We start from the raw sequence: 21,405 nt of genomic DNA on the forward strand, positions 1-21,405 counted from the left end.
TACTCTAATATTACAATTTTAGCATCAACCCTATGTTGGATTATTGGTAACCCAGCATTATCTTCAATAGTGAAGACTGATACAAAGCAGCCATTTAAAACCTCTGTCATATCCTGGGATTCCACCTGAATCTGCTCTGTAGAATCATTTGATAGCCCTATACAATCCTTAATGGTCTTCTGACTCCTAACCTAGCTAAAAAAACTTTGCTACTACTACCACACCAATCCACTATCCGCTTCTCCGGTGTCCTTTTGACTTCTCCAATAGCAGCTTTTATTGCCTTCAGCTGAGTTCAATACCTATTCTTGTTCTCCCGAGAGTCATTTTCCTTAAACCTGTAAGCTATTTCTGCTTTAATCTAATTTGTCTTTGGACATGACCAGTTAGCCAATTAAATGAAGAACAGTACTTCCAAGGATGCAACACTCCCTCAGTACTGCAACAAAATGTCCCCAAGCCCTGGAGTGGAGCTTGAAGCCACAACTTTCTGACTTATGGGTAAAAGTATTACCAACTGAGAAGGCTAGCTGTTCTATACTGTGCAGGAGTGGGAGTCACTTGAAGACACCTCTGACACCACAAAATACGTCAAATGGAGATAGTCTCCTATGTTTTTTAATCCAAGATGAACAATGGATGATATTGGTCCACTTCAATGGTGTGTAAAGAATATATGTACAAAACAAGAACTTCACAGTTAACAACCTTTTTATCAGCTGTGTTACCACACAAGAATTGGGAAATTAAATATATGTCTTAGTGGAAGGGTACAATATAGTCAATGCTTCTCTGAATTCAGACTCTCCTCACCTGTTTAAAGTTACGGAGTCGATCCAATGTTTTCTGCCGCTCCTGGCTAACCCACTTACTATTTTTCTCTTCCTCATGTTGTTGATCACGGATCTGAAACATACCAGCATACAATGTAAAATATAGGCTATACAGAACAAGCACATCTCAACTTGTCATTAGATTACATTTCATGACAGTCCAAAAAGCCCTTCAGTTGGATATTTGTGTTATTGATTTTTAAGCCCTGAAGAACTTTTCCCCCAAAAATTATTTTTGAATGAAATTTTGTGCCCAAGGTGAAGAATGTTTGCACCTGAAAGAACTTACCTTTTTATGAAGTAGAAAGTGTTCATTTCCAGCACTCGTTACAGCATCAAGCACTCTCCCTCAGGTGAAGCATTATTAGATGCAGAGTAAAGCTCTGTCCAAACAATGTGCTTCAGTCCAACCTCAGAACAGCACCAATGAGCCATTTTGCCATTTTACACCCTTCCTGAATAAGATTGCCAATTTAGTACTATTAGGATTCAATTTGGGGAATTCTTCTGCAAAACCTTCTTAGTCAGTAGACAGAGGAGGCGACTTTCATTCAATCAGTCTGGGCTAGATTTGAACTAGATCAGGATTTGAAAAGTCAGTTTGCTACCCAGTCCCATCAAAAAACACATAGCAGCAATTCAATTTTTTTAAATGTTATTTTTGGGGTGAATTTATTTTCTCATCAGCGTGTATGGGAATTGAAAGATTTTCCTCTCAGTGTCAAAGTCAAGCAATCCCACTTATAATGAAGGGGCCCCAGCCAACACATTAATCTGTCTTTTCTCTTTCAGATGCTGATTAAGCTGTGTACTTCTAGGAATTTGCTTTTTAATTTCAAGCAATTTCAGGTACAACACAAATTAAATGTGGGAAGGCTCCTCCCTGCACTGCTCTCCTTAATTGCAACTGCAGAAGAACAACTTGCATTTATATAGCGCCTTTAATGTAACAAAACGTCACAAGGTGCTTCACAGGAGCGATAATCAAACAAAATTTGACACTAAGCCACATAAGACTCCCACACTACCATTGTGACATTTCCATTTCCCACGTCAACGTTTGAGCAAGACTGCCAATTTCAAAGCCGTAACTTATTACAGCTTCAAGGAATAATCTGAAAAGGAGATTCTAAAGAATTCATGCTTTCTTATAAAACGACACATGACAATGTTGTGCCTATTTTTAAGAAATGAGGGTTCCTTTAAAAACCATCCAAATATAAATATCTTTACCATTCATATTAATGATTGTAGTGGCACAGAATCATTGCACAGCTTAACAGTACATCTCTTCAGTACCAGAGGGCAGCAGTGAGAATGGTGAGATGCAGCTATCAGAGGACCACAAATAACACTACACAGAGAATATTACAAATGGAAATTTCACACACCAGCTGTACAGCATGATGGGTCCTGTATTCCTCTTCATTTTGTTTGTGCTGCTTCATCTTGTCATTGTGGCTTTCAATACAGATTTCCTATAAAATAAGTAAACATTAGAAGAAAAATTAATATAAAACTAAAGAGCTGATGCTAATCAGACTGGACTAATATCAAAAGGTGTTCTGTTATGCAATCGTTAGATTAGTAAGAGGGATCTGAAAAATTAGCAACAACTTTGCTGTCAAGCAACAATGGTCCTTATCTTGCAAATCCCTTTAGCAGGAATGAAGAATGAATATGGAGATGCATGGGGAAATCTCAAAACCAGCAACGTTTAGAGCAACGAGTCACAAAGGAATGATGAACTTTTACCTCTATGTAAAGGGAAAAATTAAAAAACACTGGAGGACACAATTACAAAATTAACAAGCCTCAAGCAAAACTACAATTGAGAAGAAATGTTTCCCACCTCAAAGAGCAATGGGACAGACTCCCAGTAGGAACAGATAATGGAGCAATGTGAAAGAACTTCATAAATCAGCACATCTGAAATTCTATAGCAAGGTTCATTCAGCTTGTAGCCCATTTCCATGCTGACCAGCAGCACAGACACAAAAGACACCAGTATTCCCATCTCCAAAGGATTCCCATTATAAAAAGGAAATCTTAGTTGTACGAAAGACACGGAGGACTTCTCATAAACACCCTTTTTAATGGAAATTTCACCTCATCCATTGAACAAAAAAGATTTCTGCACAGATTTTTTTTGTCTCTGAAAATGTGTGCCTCATGAACTAGGTGACAGAAAAGAAAGGGAACAGAGGGGAAAGGGTAAATGAGAAAAGAATTCGAGAAACAATACAAAAAAAACCAGAAGTAACAAGAAAAACTATTGGAAAAAAAGCAGCAACAAGGAGAAATAAAGAGAGCAAACAGAATCTCAGATCAAGTTATTCTTTTGTTTGAAAGTGACAACATAAAATTACAGGAGACTATCTCACATTGTTTGTTGGTGTATTCTAGGGCTGCGAAGGGGTGGAAAGTTTCTGGTAAATTTCTGGAAATTTTCCATGGGAAGTTTAGCTTGGGAATTCTGCCCAAAAAAGCACATGCTAGCATAATATTGTTTTTTGGTTTTTTTTTTGTATTTCTTTCATTTTTTTCCCCCCACAGGTCCTCTCTTAAAATTACTAACAGAGATGGAATCTTAATTATTAAAGAATTTCTTAATCAATATATGTTTATCTTCTTACTTGGCTTGTTTTCATTTTTGTGTGTGACTGTGAACAAATGTGTCCTGATTGGTTGGATGAGTGGATGAGCGGATGAGCAATTAGCTCCCTCTATTGGTGATGTAGCGTCGTGCATGCATAGGTCATGCTTCCATCACATGGAGCAGCAGGAAAAATTTACTCACCTTGTTGCAATCGTGCTGATTGACCGCAGTTCGACAGAGACGAATGCCCTTTATTTCTCTGCCTAGAACAATGCCACGTTTACCGTCGGATGTGTGGAAGCATTTTACCCCAGGCATTAAAGATGGAAAGACTGTGTACATGTGCAAACACTGTACAAAGCCATATGTAAAGAATGCCACAAAGATGCAGCAGCATTTATCCAAATGCAACAACTTCACTCAAAGCTCACAGCAGTCAGCCCAGAGTTCCTCTGCTTCCATTCAAGAAAATTATGGTTCACATTCAACATCAGGCTCCTTATCATCAGCAACTCCTGGCCCACTTGGAAGGTTCTTTGATACAATGGATAATCATAGCCAGAAGAATGCAGATGAGTGCCTTGCTCGAGCTGTATATGCGACAGGCTCACCCCTCATGCTCACAGCCAATGTGTACTGGAAGAGATTTTTCAATGTTATTCGCCCTGCATACTGTCCTCCCACCAGACATGCTTTGTCTACTTATTTGCTGGAGGCTGAGTATAACAGTCCAAGGAAAGCTCAAAGAAACGATAGAGATGGCAGACTGTGTTTCAGTTATCTCAGGTGAGTGGTCAAATGTACAAGGGGGGGGGCATCATAAACTACATCGTCTCCACTCCTCTCCCAGTGTTCTTCAAGAGCACAGACACGAAGGACAACAGACACACAGGCACATACATTGCTGATGAGCTGAAAGCAGTCATTAACAATCTTGGATCACAAAGGGTCTTTGCAGTAGTTACTGACAATGCTGTGAATATGAAGGCTGCTTCAACTCAAGTGAAGGAGGCCTATCCTCATATTACGTCTATTGGGTGCACAGCTCATGGGCTCAACCTGCTCCTCAAGGACATCATGGGTTTGAGAACCATGGAAACACTGTACAAGAGAGCCAAGCAAGTTGTTAAGTATGTCAGAGGAAAACAGGTAGTTGCAGCAACCTACAACTCCAAGCAAATGACAAAGAACAATAACACCACACTGAAGCTGCCCAGCAACACTAGATGGGGTGGCGTTGTCATAATGTACAACAGCCTTCCGGAGGGTAAGGAGTCACTGCAAGAAATGGCAATATCTCAGTCTGGGGATATGGAAACCACCATCAAGAATATACTGCTAGATGATGTGTTTTGGGAGAGAGTGGTTAGCAGCCTTAAACTACTCTCACCAGTAGCATCTGCAATTGCTCAGATTGAAGATGATGCTGTCTTGTCAGATGTTCTCAGGCTTTTTGCTGATTTAAAAGAACAAATCAGCATTGCCCTACCCACATCCCTGCTGCTCAAAGCAGAGGAGAAGGCAATTGTTCAATTCATACGCGTCAAGAATTTTGTGTCAAGCCGATTCATGCTGCAGCATACATGCTGGACCCAAAGCATGTTGGGAGACCAATACTTTCTGGAGAACAGATCAACAGCACTTAGTGTGATTTCTACCCTCTCACGCCACCTCAATCTGGACGTGGGCAAAGTTCTGGGAAGTCTGGCAAAGTTCTCTACCAAGCAAGGTCTTTGGAATGGGGACGGGATATGGGAATCATGCAAGCATATCAGTGCACATACCCGGTGGAAGGGACTTTGTGCATCTGAGGCCCTGTCACCCACTGCATCGGTGATACTCCAAATCCCACCTTCATCAGCGGCCTCTGAACGAAACTGGTCACTTTTTGGGAATACGCATACAAAGGTGCGCAACAGGCTGACTAACAAGAGAGTGGAGAAACTGGTGGCTATCCAGGCGAACCTACAACTTATTGAGCCAGATACAGAAGTGTCCACCACATAGCTAGACAGTGACACAGAGGAGCAAATGGACACGTCAGAGCCAGAGAATCAGGAGGAGCAATGATGAGTAGAAGACTCAGAAGACTCATGAGTAGAAGACTCAAAGGGACAAAATACAGGCTACATAAGCTGACGCTCTTTTTATTTTATTTTAGATGGGTCTTTTTTGTGGGGGTTCAATAAAGTTCAAAATTATAACCTAAATAAAGTTTTGAAAGCCCGTTTTTATTTGTATGGAACAGTATGTCTATTTTGATGACAGAGATAATATACGGGTCAGAGACAAAAACCATCAGTGTGCAAAAAAACTCAAAATTCCCATAAATTCCTGAAAATTCCCATGGAAAGTTTCCTCTTTTAAAAATTCCTGGAATTTTGCAACCCTAGTGTATTCTCATTTTATGGATGCTAGAAGCTAGAAATAAAAAAAAGTGTGATGTATAGGAAAATCTGGCAAGGAAAATGGGAGTAACGTGACACCTAAAGTAGAGTGGAATGGAGAATTTATTTCATAATGGAAAAAAACATTCAAACCAATACTAAAGTATTTTGCCAAGATCTTTCAGACAAGTAAAACAAATGCTTTCCCCAACTCCATTAGTGTGACATTTCCATTTCTATTGAGGCGTTTCTTTGTTTGAACAAAGGAGATTAGGAGAGGTGTTCAAAATTATGAAGGGATAGAAACAGATCTTTTCCAGTGGTTGACGGGACTAGAAGGAGGGGACATAGATACGAGGTTAAATGCTGAAGTAGGAGAGAGAGCAGGAGAATTTTTTTCAAACAAAGAGGGTTGTGAGACTATGGAATGCACATTTAGTGATTAAAGCAGAGACCAAATCAACATTTATAAACAGATATGTGGTTGAAGGAAAAGGGAATAAAAGAATATGGAAACAGAGCAGGCAAATGGGATTAGGACTACTGTTCATGTGGAGGATAAACTTAAGCACGGACTGGTTGGGGTAAACAACTTGTTTCTGGGTTCTAATTTCTGTGTCATTTTATGCTGTATTCCAATATTCCCTGCAGAATTTTCTGTGTACACACCTTGCGATTTAAAAATAAATAAATCTGTTTTTAAATGAGGAATATTATCAGACATCAAACGGTTAATCTGAGCACTCTCTCATCGCTATCCAGCAATAGGTGACATTAATCTTAAGGAATGAAAAATTAGATTCATAAGGCAGTCTCAAAATAAAACAGGAAAGATTTTCCTGATCTTGCACCTGGGTGTATGGATCACCCTAAGTGCAGCAAATACAGGTGAATCGGCCAGTTTGGAGCGCACATCTGTAAGGGAGCGCACATCTGTAAGGGAGCGCATCCAATTTTTCCTTCCCTGTAATTTAACGGACAAAATAGCAAGCAGGCATCCTTACACGCATGTGCTCTAAACCATCCAATTTCAATCTCAGGATGTGGACGTCGCTGCCAAGGCCGGCATTTATTGCCCATGGTGGTGGGCATTCTTGAACCGCTGAGCGGTTTGATACAACGGAGTGGCTTGCTAGGCCATTTCAGAGGGCAGTTAAGAGTCAACCACGTTGGAATCACATATAGTCTACACTGGGCAAGGGCAGCAGGTTTCCTTCCCTATTGGACATTAATGAACCAATTGGGTTTTTAATGACATTCCAACAACTTCATAGGTCACTTTTAACAATACAGGAAACTTTCGATTTACCGGCACCTAAATAACCGGAAATCTCGGTTAACCGGCAAAATTCAGGAGTAGGTTCACACTTCATATTACTTGCCTTCCTCCATCCATCTGTTGCTGTGCAAGGGTGTGGCTGCAGCTGTTGCTAAGCTACAGAGATGCTTGTAACTTGGGGCCATTGTTCTGAACCTGTTGCTAAGCAACAGGGTTTGTTGCTTTATACGAAGCTCTCAGCTCTCGTATCTTTTATTATAGCGTTCGGTGATCCGGAATTTTTGATGAACCGGCACCACGTCGGTCCCGCGGTGTCAGATAAAAAAAGTTTCCTGTACTAGCTTTTTATTTCCAGTTTCTTTAAAAACTGAATTCAAATTTTCAAACTGTCATGGTGGGATTTTAACTCACATTCTCTGGATTACTAGTCCAATAACATAAACGTTACACTATCGTATCCCGATCTCCCATAATTTTGAATCACAAAGGAAAGATAGATTAAAATGTATGTAAAGTACAAAATAAAATACTAAAAAAAAAACCACTAAAGGGTATCAGTACAAAATTAACAAGCTCAGGCAAGTCTAAAATGAGAAGAAACTCTTCTCCCTTTCTCCATAGAGTAATGGATATGTGGAACAGGCTACTGGCAAAAGCACTTAACGTGTCAAGAAAAAGGATAAATAGTTGGCCATAAAGGGGACTGAAGGTTACATGGATAATTATGCACAGAGATGATCCAGTATTCCACAACCTCCGTAGTAAAATGAAAGTACATCATATACAAGGTCCAATGTTTGGAAACAATACAAGCACAGATAGTCTCAGTCATAATATAATCATATGCAAGTAGAATAAATTCTGTCTATAAGCAGGAGAGAACAGTTTATTTATATTTTTAGTGGGAACACTGTACAAAAGATGTTTGGGCCAAAAAAAATTCAAATCTTTCTCACTTTTCTACATCAGAAAATAACACATCAGAAGATAACTGCGTCATTGGCTACATTACAGAAATATGCATAGCCTCAAGTTGATGTAGGCTGATGCAATTATTATAAGTATATACATTAGGGGTACAAATCAATACGGGATGGTGTAACTCAGTCTGCAATTAAACTGCATCCATCAGCACCATTAAGATGGCATTCATCAACACCATTACGAAGCACTGAGTTAAACTGCATGCTGTGTACGGCTCTGAAATGGGTGGAAAGTAGGCCCCTGTGTATGCATACTGAAAGCATATGCAGACCTCTCTAATGTTGGCTTTACATCATACTTTATGAAACCAGAGTGTTGTGAAAGTACCTCCTCGAGATGGTCTCATATCTGTTGCCAAATTCCAAACTCATCCTTAATTGGCTGTAATTGTGCCGTAAAGAGAAGGAACTTTTATACGAATGTCTTCGCTGGAAGACATACTTCAAAATAGTTTTTTTTTAATCCCTACATTTGACAGTTTTTTTTTTAAAAACAGGCTGCTAAATTCAATTAATTAATGAATGAAGACTTTGTTAAGGAATCAAGTCCTGAAGTACATGCAGCTCTACAAAGGATTTCAGTTTAAATTGCTGGTTGTTAAACATAAATCTGTATAGATTCTAAGCAGCAAAGAAAATATAGCTTTACTTAGTTACCAAGGATCTGACAAGTGGATGAGTTCTGTTGACTAAGAGACCTCCATGTGGGGTAATCCCATTCAAAATACCAAGATTTCAAAACTGCTGCATTTTCAGTGCATTGGCTTTCAGTTGCTCTTTCTGGTCAGCTCATTTTGCTGCCAGACTGACAGGAAAAATATTTAAAAGTACAAATTTAAAGGATGTGCTGTATGAGAAATCATCACAACTCTCCTGATACTTTTCTATTGTTAAAGTACACTGCACTTTAAATTGCCGAGAACTTGCGTCTTACAAGCCAGTTTGTCACTGGGAGACATTTCAGCTTCAAATAAGTGTATTAGGAATAGTACAAAAGTATCTTGAGGAGGCAATCTTGAATCACTTTAGCTTTGCATTTGATTCAGCATATTCACACAGTGCAATGCAGACTTTAAATAGTTTCCAGGTTGGATCAGGAATGTTTTAAGCTTTATTTTTAAACTGTTTAGTGTTGGCAAAGAGCTGACTGTTCAGTTGGCTTTCACTAACATTAAAATTCAAACACCACTTAGAACTGGTTAGCGAGCCAAGTCCATGCTGTCAGCCATGTAGCACTTTAAGTAGCTACTGGTCTCAAACCGGCGTACGTGCAAGTATTATTGAGGCATGAGTCCCATGATTTGGACGTTCAGATTTTTTGCCATTAATTTACTTAATTAATTCTCATTTGCATGATGCAGTTATATTATAGAAATTATACAATGAATCTCACGAGTCTTTTAGGGCAGACAGCAAATTATCGCTCATAGTGGTGCACAAGCTCCCTCCACCCCCACCAAAGTTTGCTGTCATAAAAACCTGTGAGAAACTCCAACCAGTACATAGATATTCTGCATGGTACAGTATAATTCCATTCAAAGTCAGTCATTCTGAGAAACCAGTCTTGAAACAGTCTGCACTGCAGTATTTATGTAGTCCACTGCATTTAAAAAAAAATTATTGGTGTACATCTTGGTTCCTGGGATGGGGGGATTGTCCTATGTGGAGAGATTGAGTAGACTAGGCCTATATTCTCTAGAGTTTAGAAGAATGAGAGGTGATCTCATTGAAACATACAAAATTCTTACAGGGCTTGACAGGGTAGATGCAGGGAGGATGTTTCCCCTGGCTGGGGAGTATAGAACCAGGGGTCACAGTCTCAGAATAAGGGCTCAGCCATTTAGGACTGAGATGAGGAGAAATTTCTTCTTACAGAGGGTGGTGAATCTTTGGAATTCTCTACCCCAGAGGTCTGTGGAGGCTCAGTCGTTGGGTATATTCAAGACAGAGATCGATAGATTTTTGAATATTAAAGGAATCAAGGGATGTGGGGATAGTGCAGGAAAGTGGAGTTGAGGTAGAAGATCAGCCATGATCTTACTGAATGGCGGAGCAGACTCGAAGGGTCAAATGGCCTACTCCTGCTCCTATTTCTTATGTTCTTGTATCTTTTGGGAATCCTTAGTATTAAACTTCTTAACTAGGTTGCCTTCAAGGAGCTTGAAATTAATCAACAATTATGAACATAAGTAATTCCAGCTAAAGTTATAATACAGCAGACTTTGCAATTAAATTCCATGACCTTTTCACTGGAGGATCTGACAAGTGGATATGTTTAATTATGAATGATAAATTCCAATACAGCAATCTGATCAGCCTTATTAAGTAACAAGATAAACAGTAAAATAAGCTGATAAGCACAAGATTCTTAACAATTAGTTTTTACTTAATATAAACAGCATGATGATGTTGGGGGCAATGGTGGGGGAATTTTTGTTGCTCAAAATTCTCCTCGTTTTCAAATCCTTCTATGGCCTCGTCCGTCTCTATTTCTGTAAACGCCTCCAGCCCTACAACCCTCCAAGATATCTGCGCTCCTCCAATTCTGGCCTCTTGCGCATCCCCGATTTTAAATTGCTCCACCATTGGCAGCTGTGCTTTCAGCTGCCTAGGCCCTAAGCTCTGGAATTTCCTCTCTGTCTCTCTACCTCTCTTTCTTCCTTTAAGACGCGCCATAAAACCTACCTCTTTGACCAAGCTTTTGGCCATCTACCCTAATATCTCCTTCTGTGGCTCGGTGTCAAATTTTGTTTGATAACGCTCCTGTGAAGCGCCTTGAGATGTTTTACTACGTTAAAAGTGCTATTTAAATGCAAGTTGTTGTTGTTATTATAACACATGCCCATACATGTAAATGGAAATAGCAAAAACAAATTAAACAGATCTTTCTGAACCGCCTAAGCAAATATTTTGCATAAAAAAATAATCTAATTTGATGAAAAAGCAAATCTGCTGGAGACACAAATCCAGTACTTTTATAAAGGCAATTGGAATATCATGATTACTATTCAGCCCCTGCTCAACACAGTGGGAACCATCTACTGACAGATCCCTTTCAAATAATGGGAGTGGCTCTCTTCTGTCTGGAAGAACAAAGTAGCTGATCTCCATTCGACTGACCCACAATTCTCAAGATGTGGAATTACTTCTTACAGATAATCTTTTAAAATCCAATCTTGGGGGTACAAAGGGAGAAGTGCAGTTATAAGAGGGCAATTCTGTCTCACCATAAAGCAAGCAGTAATTAATATATTCTTAAATAAAAACCTGCATTTGAGTTGAAAGAATACAATCTAATCTCAGGGTCAGATTAAATGCACAAACTAAACTCTGGTTAGATTTCAACACACTGCTAGGTGTTCATCCTTGTCGATGTATTAGAACATAAGAAATAAGAGTAGGCCATACGGCCCCTCGAGCCTGCTCCGCCATTCAATAAGATCATGGCTGATCATCGACTTCAACTCCACTTTCCCGCATGATCTCCATATCCCTTGATTCCCCTAGAGTCCAAAAATCTATCTATCTAGCTCAGCCTTGAATATACTCAAAGACTCAGCATGCACAGCCCTCTGGGGCAGAGAATTCCAAAGATTCACAACCCTCTGAGTGAAGAAATGCCTCATCAGTCTTAAATGGCCTACCCCTTATCCTGAGACTATGCCCCCTAGTTCTAGACCCTCCAGCCGGGGAGAAACAACCTCTCAGCATCTATCCTGTCAATCCCCTTCAGAATCTTGTGTTTCAATGAGATCACCTCTCATTCTTCTAAACTCCAGAGTACAGGCCCATTCTACACAATCTCTCATCATAGGACAGCCCTCTCATCCCAGGAATCAATCTAGTGAATCTTCGTTGCACCGTCTCCAAGGTAAGTATATCCTTCCTTAGATAAGGAGACCAAAACTGTGCACAGTACTCCAGGTGTGGTCTCACCAAGGCCCTGTACAATTGGAGCAAGACTTCCTTACTCTTATACACCAACCCCCTTGTAATAAAGGCTAACATGCCATTTGCCTTCCTTCTTGCTTGCTGTACCTACATGCTAGCTTTGTGTTTCTTGCACGAGGACACCCAAATCTCTCTGAACACCAACATTTGGAAGTTTCTCACCATTTAAAAAATATTCTGTTTTTCTATTCTTCCTACCAAAGTGAATAACCTCACATTTCCCTATATTATACTCCATCTGTCACCTTACTGCCCACTCACTTAGTCTATCTATATTCCTTTGCAGACTCTGTGCTCCCCTCACAGCTTACTGTCCCACCTAGCTTTGTATCATTAGCAAACTTGGATACATTACTTGATCCCTTCATCTAGGTCATGAATATAGATTGTAAATAACTGAGGCCCCCAACACTGAGCCTTGCGGCACCCCACTATTTACAGCACCCCACTATTTACAGCCTGCCAACCCGAAAAAAGATCCGTTTATCCCTACTCTGTTTTCTGTCCGTTAACCAATCCTCTATCCACGCTACTATATTACCCCCAACCCCATTAGCCCCAACCTTGTGTAATAACCTTTTATGTGGCATCTTATCGAATGCCTTTTGGAAATCCAAATATACTACATCCACTGGTACCCCTTTATCTACCCTGCTAGTTACATCCTCAAAAAACTCTAATAAATTTGTCAAACATGATTTCCCTTTCATAAAGCCATGTTAACTCTGCCTAATCATGTTATGATTTTCTAAGTGCCCTGATACCACTTCCTTAACAATGGATTCCAGCATTTTCCAGATGACTGATGTCAGGCTAATTGGCCTGAAGTTCCCGTTTTTCTCTCTCCATCCTTTCTTGAATAGCAGTGTTACATTTGCGACCTTTCAATCTGCTAGGACCATTCCAGAATCTAGGGAATTTTGGAAGATCAAAACAATGCATCCGCCATCTCTTCAGCCACCTCTTTTAGAACCCTAGGATGTAGGCCATCAGGTCCAGGGGACTTGTCGGCTTTTAGTCCCATTAGTTTCTCTTAGTACTTTTTCTCTACTTATATTAATTATACTTTAAGTTCCTCACCCTCATTAGACCCTTGGTTCCCCACCATTTTTGAGCAAAATAAAACCAGTTACTCTTCCAGGAGGTGGGACGTCAATTAAAATATAATGAGGCTGGAAGCCTCTTTTTTAACCTCCATTTTGTTTTCAACTCTATCTGGATGGGTTTTACATACTTCGTAAAACTCAGCAGTTACAGCAAGGCGAGCACTGCTGCATCTAGGAGGCAAGTGCCTTTATACCTACCTCCTGGATACCTGCTTAGCCCACCCTCTGCGATTCGAGACCACCTCATGAGGCCTCCAATCGCCTTCCCGGACCCCCCCCCCCCCCCATGATCATCTGGAGGCCCCCCACGATCATCTGGAGGCCGGCCACGATCCTCTGGTAGCATGCCCTGAATTTTTCTTCCCACCGCCGATGATCTGGAGGTCGACCACGATCCTCTGGTGGTCGGCCCCAAAGTGATCCTCCCTCCCCTCCAGTCCAGTCCCACGACATCCCCGATCTTTTCTTCTCCCCACTCAGTCTCACAACATTCCCGATTTTCTCTTCTCCCCCCCCCCCCCCCCGAATCCACCGGAGGCCGGCACCGGCACCAGCCCCAACCTGATCTTTCCCTCCCTCCTCTGAGCAGCCTAGTGCCGCAGGCCTACCCGCCCACAGCCAGCCAGCATCTCCATCTGGCTGGCTGCGGGTGGGAAACAGAGGCTTCAGATGCAAATCAGGCCCTGCCATTAAAGTCGGCAGGGCCTGCGGGAACCCGTTCTTCCGCCCGCATCGGAGCACCTGTGGTCTTAACCTTTGACATGGTTATCTTTGATCACTTCCTCATCTCCCTTACCACCCACACCTATCTACCTTCCAGAATCCCACTAATTTCACCATCCATCCTTGTAAAAACTCTCCTTCCCCCCTCCCTCTTCCACCCCAGGACACTAAACAAACTCTATCAAATTCCTAAAATTGCCATCTCTAGCCCTCCACTGTGGTCAAACTGCTTAACCGCAGTCTCTCACCTATATCTTCAATACTCTTGTTCCTACTACGCTCATTCCTCCTGGTGCAAACCCCATGTTCATCTACAAATTTGAGGGATATGAATTTGATCATATCTGGTTCAAAACTGGCCTTATCATTCATTGCCAGATCTGGCTTCAACACATTAAACTCTATGGTTATTCAATCTCCCCAGCTTAAACAACTGACTATTTCCAGGATCTTCCCGGAGGCTAAGGATAACCTCAGGGTCCTTTTTTCTATGACCAGTTGCCACTGTAAACTCTTCTCCCCCGCTGGTTCCACCATCACCTCAAGTGCCAAGTGCGAGGAGTTCATGAATCTCTCAATCACCAAGATCAAGACTAACCATGAAGTTGCCTTTGCTGCATCCTTCCCTTTCACCTGGTCCCCAGTCCAACCAAAGTCTTCCACCAGTCTGGCAATTAACTGGCTTCTCTTTGCAGCTTCTTCCCATCTCTCCTCCCACGCTCTTCAAGTTCATGTTGTCTATGAGATTCAGATTGTGCTCCCTTGATTCCCCATCCCACTTTACCCCTTTCTGGTCTCTATGCTAGCTGACATTGACAATGATTCCATCGCTTTGGCCACCATCTCTCTTCTCTTCCATACCACTGTTATAACTCTCCTTAAATTTTTTTTTGACGCTGCCAATTACTACACCCCCTACACCCTCCCTTTATTCTGCAAGGTGCTTGAAAATGCCGGCGCCTGCCAGCCCCATGCCCACCTTCCCCCCCCTTTAACTCTGTTTGAATCCCTTCAGTCTTCTCAGAGCATGGAAACATCCTGAATGAATGTAACGAAGGATATCCTCTGTGAGAATGACGCTTGGTCCTCATTTACCTCTGCAGCATTCAACATGGTTAATCATACCATCCTCCTCCAATACCTTCTTTCTGTCATGGAACTCTGTTTGCATGATTCCATTCCTACCTATCCAAATGCAACCAGTGCATTTCCAGCAATAGTTTATTTTCCCACTCCTGCACCTAGAAAGCCACTGTCCTCACAAACTCTGCTCCCTTGCCACTAATGCCTTTCCCAATCCCAGCCACTGTTGTGGGTTCAACCAGATTACTTGCAGTCTCAGGGTCCTTTTCAACTCTAAGCCTAGTTTCAGACCCCAAATCTTCTTCACTTCTGCCCTTACCTCTTCCCCCGGAAAGCCTCATGCATGCTGTTGTCTTCTCCAGACTTTGACTACTCCAACATTCTCTTTTCTGGCCTCCTTTTTCTACCTTCCACAAACTTCAACTCTGCTGCGTAAATCCTATCCCATACTGAGTCCCACTTACCCATCATCACGATCCTCGTTAACTGACCAAAAAAGATTCTAACTGTATTTTTTTTCCCTCAACAGGCATCATTTCACCGCTTATTTAGCACTGGTTTAATAAAAAAGGAAACATCAAAATTAAACTATTCCATATTTTCCAATTGTTATGATTGTTTGGAATGTTGAGAAAACATTTAGGACAGAATAGTCACAATGGTTGTTGTTGGTTGGTTGGGCCTATACTCATTGGAGTTTAGAAGAATGAGGGTTGATCTTATTGAAATGTATAAGATTCTGAGGGGGCTTGGCAGGTTAGATGCAGAGAGGATGTTTTCCCTCATGGGGGTATCTAGAACTAGGGGGCATATTTTCAGAATAAGGGGTCGCCCATTTAAAACAGAGAGGAGGAGGAATTTTTTCTCTCAGAGGGTCGTGAATCTGTGGAATTCTCTTCCCCAGAGAGCTGTGGAGGCTGGGTCATGAATATATTTAAGATGGAGACAGATTTTTGAACGATAAAGGAGTCAAGGGTTATGGGGAGCGGGCAGGAAAGTGGAGTTGAAGCCAAGACCAGATCAGCCATGATCTCATTGAATGGTGGAGCAGGCTCAAGGGGCCAAATGGCCTACTCCTGCTCCTATTTCTTATGTTATTATGTTCTTAAATGAACCCACAATTTTTTTGTTAGATAGCATTTTCAAATAGTAACTTTTTTTTGATTTATTTAAAAATTAATTTTACTGCATTTGAGATCTGCTTTACATTAGGCAGGGAGCATTTTATAATAAATTACAAGCTATTACCTAAGTTAATGCTGCTCTGGGAGGTATCACCATGCTCACCACTAAGATCAGCTATCTTCAGTGGTTGCTTTTTTAAAGTTCTGGTTCAGCCACAATATTTTTTTTTCATTAAAATTAAATTATTGTACAATATCTTGCAAGTAGCATAAAAAATAACGCAATAAGTAGAAAGTACAAGGGCAAAGTTAACAGGCAAGCACCTAATTTGAAGCATCTGATCAGTTGAGTTGGATACAACTGTTGAAAACCTGGGTTTAGTGACACTCATGAGCCCATATACACCATTTATTGCTTTCAATGTAGTAGTAAGCAGGGACAAATTTACCTCACCTGTTGCTGTGATGTATCTACCAGCAGGAATTGAAGGCAGGAAAGCAGCAAGGAAGGGAAAGGTAGAGAGAGAGAGAGTGGCGGGAACGATGCAAACCCTGAAACCATAAACTATACAAATATTAACTATCCAAGTACAACAGCAAAATAAGCCAGTAATAATAGCGTGGATCTTTAAAAAACCTCCGTATAAATACTTCATATTCATTTTCCTAACCTTTAAAATGTTTTCCTTATATGTTAATTATGAAGTTTTCATTTTCTTTATATAGTCTAGCAAAACATCCCTCCACCCCATGGGCTGAATTTTGCCAGCGCTCAGAGGGCGGGTTCGGAGGCGGGTCAGCTGTCAAAATAGCAAAGATTGACAGCGGGTAGAGAATCCGTCGTCAACCCACCTCCACGAGAGTCTCCCAGGTGTCGGGTCTGTCGGTGCTGAACAGACCCGATACCAAGCAGCGGGGGAGGCAATTCACATAATTAAATGGGTTGTTAACATCCAATTAGCTGATATTTTAAGCCTACATTTCAATTTTACGTGCGCTCCCACGGGTTACCTGCTGCTCGGGGAACGTCAGCTCAGCATGTCGTGAGTGGATTCAGCATTGAATTATCTCATGATCTGACAGCTGCCAAAGTTGTATAAAAAATCCCATGTTACAGCTGTTCATTTTCAAAGCTCAGAAACTGTTGGTTACTGCATTTGGAAGACATATTGAGCTTTCTGCAGTTTGCAAGTGCTTGGAGCCAACTCTCTATCCAGTGCCACCTCATTGGAACAACCTCTCTCACCATTGACAGATCGCTTCTGTCATCTCAACCTCACCTGCCATCTATTACATCAGCATCGTTGCCCTTGAAAATGTCTCACCTTGGTCCTCAGAATCCCACCAAGATCAGCCCCAACATCAGCATCACCTGGTACACCAGCAGCAACAACACCACCACCAGCACCAGCCTTCTCCGCAATCAACTGATGCTGCACAGGACACAAGGCCTCAGCACCCGACCACACTGCTGCCCGGGACAGCCTCACCATGGCCAGATTTACTTCACCTGACGCTATACACCCTGGATGCCACATGATGCGCCAGGTTGGCACCACCCCACACCAACACCATAAAGCATCCCTACAATGCGCAAGCCATTTCTTTCACACTCGTCACCATTGCGGGGGGGGGGGTTACCCTCATGTTTCACCATTCACTACAACTCACTAAGCCACTTCCAAAGGTGCACACAAATCTGTCCAAGAATGCAAAGTGCTGAAAATAAAGGTTTCAATGTTTGACAGCACATTACCAGAAACTTCACATGAACATTGGCTAAACCACCTGAGTGCCTACCATTGTGTGTTGTTTGTTGGTATGCTTGCAGTAGGATGAGGGCGAGTGTGAGGGATGGCTAGTGAGATGGGGAAGTGATAATGTAAATAAGAGAGGGATGGGTGGAGGTGCAAGGTAAGTTGGTGGGAGTAAAGATGTGCAGGAGTAGGGTAGAGAAGTCAGAGTGATATGGATGTGATGAGTGGCACAGCAGGATGAGGTTGAATGTGGCTTGGCAGTAACGTTTCATGATCTACTGAGATAATTGAAAGGTTTGAGCCACTGCAGCCTCGTCCTCCTGACGACATCCCTGCTTGTGTCCTCCTGTGCAACGTGCAACCAGGCTGCATTGATCTCCTGGGGAGGTTTCTTCTGCCCATGGGAAGGGAAGAGAATCTCCCTGCGTGCTGTGACTCCCTCCATAAGCATATGGTGGGAGTCATGGGAGAGCCTGGGTGCAGCTGTGTACCTTTGTGCAGTGCTTGTCAGTGTTTGCAGCACCTCAATGCTGTAGAACACTGACAGCACAACTGTCAAAATCAATTTGGACATGGTCCCTTTGAGGAAACCGACTGATGGCGCATCATCAAATGACGTCATCAGACTCGCTTCCTTTTAATTGGCCGGGAACCTCGCAGGGCGGGGCTTAACAAGCCCTATTAACGTAAAATCACTTGGAGAGTTTGGGCTGCAGTAGGCAGCGGGCTGGGACCGCGACACTGACCCCGGTCGGCGAAATCGTGGCCCATAAATTTCAAATGGATGTTTCCTAAAGCAATAAATATGAGAAGAGATGAAAACCTGGGCATCATCACCACTTTGATCATGCCACTGACTCCAACTGTCTATGATAATTTGTTACTGATGTCTCCTGCTACTTGGAGAAGCAAAAATCTAAATGGGGGGGAAAAAGGGAAAATAACTGCTTGCTCTAACACTAAGCAATTCAGAGTTTGTGACCAACTTACTAAAGCATGCTACTTTAAATTTTGGTTGTGTTTTTGGTGAATTTTTGTCCTCGCACTTTGAAAACCCAGTGTCAATACCGACCTAGGTCAGACACCACAGAGACAAGAGTAAAGCTTCCGCTATCTTGCTCTGATAAATTGCTTTAACTCAACCAAAGAAGAGTGCTCCCACCATAATTTCCAAACCAACAAGTCTTACAATTTCTCTGAATGAAGTTCAAATTTAGCACCAATCTATGCCAAATTGTACTGTGGGCCTGCGCTCACTGGAAACAGAGTTGAGACTGCCTGAGCTAGTTACGCATATGACCCTTAAAGCCTGAGAGTGGAGAGTTTTGTTCCATCAGTCTGGGATAGATTTAAGCTCAGGTCCCAGAGATGAAGGCAGATGGTTCTAACCTAATTTCTGCCATCCTTTTTCTATAAGCAAAACGTGATAATTTTCATAAATGAAAGTCATTCAAGTCTAGTGTAAAAACACAGATTTAAAACATTGCAGTTTTATTTTACAGCCTTACTAAAAGTCTAAAACATACAGGAAACTTTGGGTTATCCGGAGGTTAACTGTCCGGAATGCTCGAGCCACTGGCAAAAATCAGGAGCTGTTTCGTTAGGTTTTTTTCCTTTTCGTTGCTTTTTTTTTCCACCAGTCAGGTTCTGCAAGGTCTCGCTGAAGCTGTTGCTAAGCTACAGAGACGCTTGCAAGGTACGGCCGACTGTTTAGAAGCTGAGCAACAGGGTTTGTTGCCAGATACGGAGCTCAAAATCTCTGTATGTTTCATCATTAGCGCTGGTTTGTCCGGCAGTTTTGATGGGACGGCAACAGCTTGGTCCCGTCGGTGCCGGATAGCACAAAGTTTCCTGTAATTTGTTTTGCAGTTTCCCTGCATAGATTAGACTTTAGTTACCCTAAAAATTAATTCTGTACATTTAAAGCTCATCATTAAAATATCTTTCTCATAACACATTGCATTTCAAATTCAATTAGTTTGAGATTATTACACCTCTGTAGAGGAGTTTCTGATCCTAATCCATGCACTTAGTTTACAAGTGGTTCTAGTCTGTATATTGGGTCACTAAGTCTCAAGTCAATGACCAACAGAAACTAACTGTCTAGAACAGAGATAAGGACAATCTAAAATCAAAAATGCAACGATTAGGATAGTAATGGATCAGATTTTGGCAACCAAAAAGGAAGAAAAAGTATACTTACAGTCACCAAAGTTTAAGGCATCTCTTAGGAATGCATAAATGCCTAGTCTCTTTTGCATTTTACAACTACTTTTAATAAATAAAAACATTAAATGAAACCTGGACTGTATTCAAACAATCAAATTCAATTTGCAGTGAAAGAAGATGGTATATTTACCTTCTTGTTTCTGAGGTAGGCCTTCTTGGCTGAAATGCGACTACGTCGAGCCTCTAGCTGGCGTACTTTCTGCTGCAGCTTCAGTAGTTCCATTTTCTGTGGGATCATTGATGATGCTGTATCTTCTGTTGCTTGCATGGCTTCCATGCTTTCGTAAGTGTCATAGTAAACAACTTCTTCTCGTTTCTCTGTTTAAAATAAATGATGCCAATGATCAAGTCATTTAAAATAGTTTACTCTTTCAGCCTGTGATAAGGATACTAGAACAGTGAGGGAAAATTAACAAGGCACCGTCTCCCTCCCTTTCCAAAGCACCCTTGTCATCACTTCCTCAAAAAACCCACCCTCAACCCCTCTTTCCTTGCATGTTACCGCCCCATCTCCAACCTCCCTTTACTCTCCTAAGTCCTTGAATGAGTTGTCACCTTCCAAATCCGTGCCCATCTTTCCTGCAATTCATGTTTGAATCTCCCCAATCAGGTTTTCACCCCCGCCATAGTACTGAAATGGCCTTAATCAAAATCACAAATTACAGCATACATAACGTAGTGCACTATCCCCCTTGTCCTTTTCGCCCTCTCTGCAGCTTTTACACGGCTGACCACATCATCCTCCTCCAACGCCTCTTCCCTGTTGTCCATCTCTTGCTTGGTTTCACTCTTACCTATCCAATCATAGCCAGAGCATCTCTAGCAATTGCTTCTCTTGTTGCCACCACACCCCATTACCTCTCGAGTCCCCCAAGGATCTAGCCTTGGCTCCCTATTCCTCATCTACAAGCTACCCCTTTGGCGACACCATCCAAGGATATGGTCGTCAGGTTCATAGTGCATGCTGACGACACACAGCTCTACCTTTCCGACAATGCTCTTGATCCCTCCACTGCTGCTTTGTTGTCACACTGCTTGTCCAACATCCATTACTGGATGAGCAGAAATTTAATTGGAAAGATCGAACCCATTGACATCGGCCTCAGCTACAAACTCCGTTCCGTAGTCACCGGTTCCATCCCCCTCCCTGGCCACTGTCTCAGGCTGAACTAGACTGTTCGCAACCTCGGCGTCCTATTTGACCCTTAGCTGAGCTTCCTCTCCATCAAGACCACCTCAGTAACATAGCCTGTCTCTGCCCCTACCTCAGCCTATCAGCTGCTGAAACCCTCACCCATGCTTTTGTTACTTCCGGACTCAACTATTCCAATGCCCTCCTGGCTAGCCTCCC

At 42.0% G+C, this 21,405-nt stretch overlaps 1 protein-coding gene across 1 annotated transcript in view; it reads right to left on the reverse strand.

Moving 5' to 3' along the window:
- Positions 1 to 21,405, reverse strand: part of jmy (junction mediating and regulatory protein, p53 cofactor) — a 178,276-nt gene that overhangs the window by 15,487 nt on the left and 141,384 nt on the right. The window contains exons 6-8 of the mRNA XM_085982233.1: positions 20,185 to 20,372; positions 2,225 to 2,311; positions 814 to 906 (exon numbers count right to left, since the gene is read on the reverse strand). Coding sequence (XP_085838359.1) covers positions 814 to 906; positions 2,225 to 2,311; positions 20,185 to 20,372 — 368 coding nt within the window. The remainder of the gene's footprint in view (positions 1 to 813; positions 907 to 2,224; positions 2,312 to 20,184; positions 20,373 to 21,405) is intronic.

Source organism: Somniosus microcephalus, chromosome 1 (genome assembly GCF_052327205.1).
Source record: "Somniosus microcephalus isolate GS21.2 chromosome 1, FLI_Smic_1.0, whole genome shotgun sequence".
NCBI classification, from domain to species: Eukaryota; Metazoa; Chordata; class Chondrichthyes; order Squaliformes; family Somniosidae; genus Somniosus; species Somniosus microcephalus.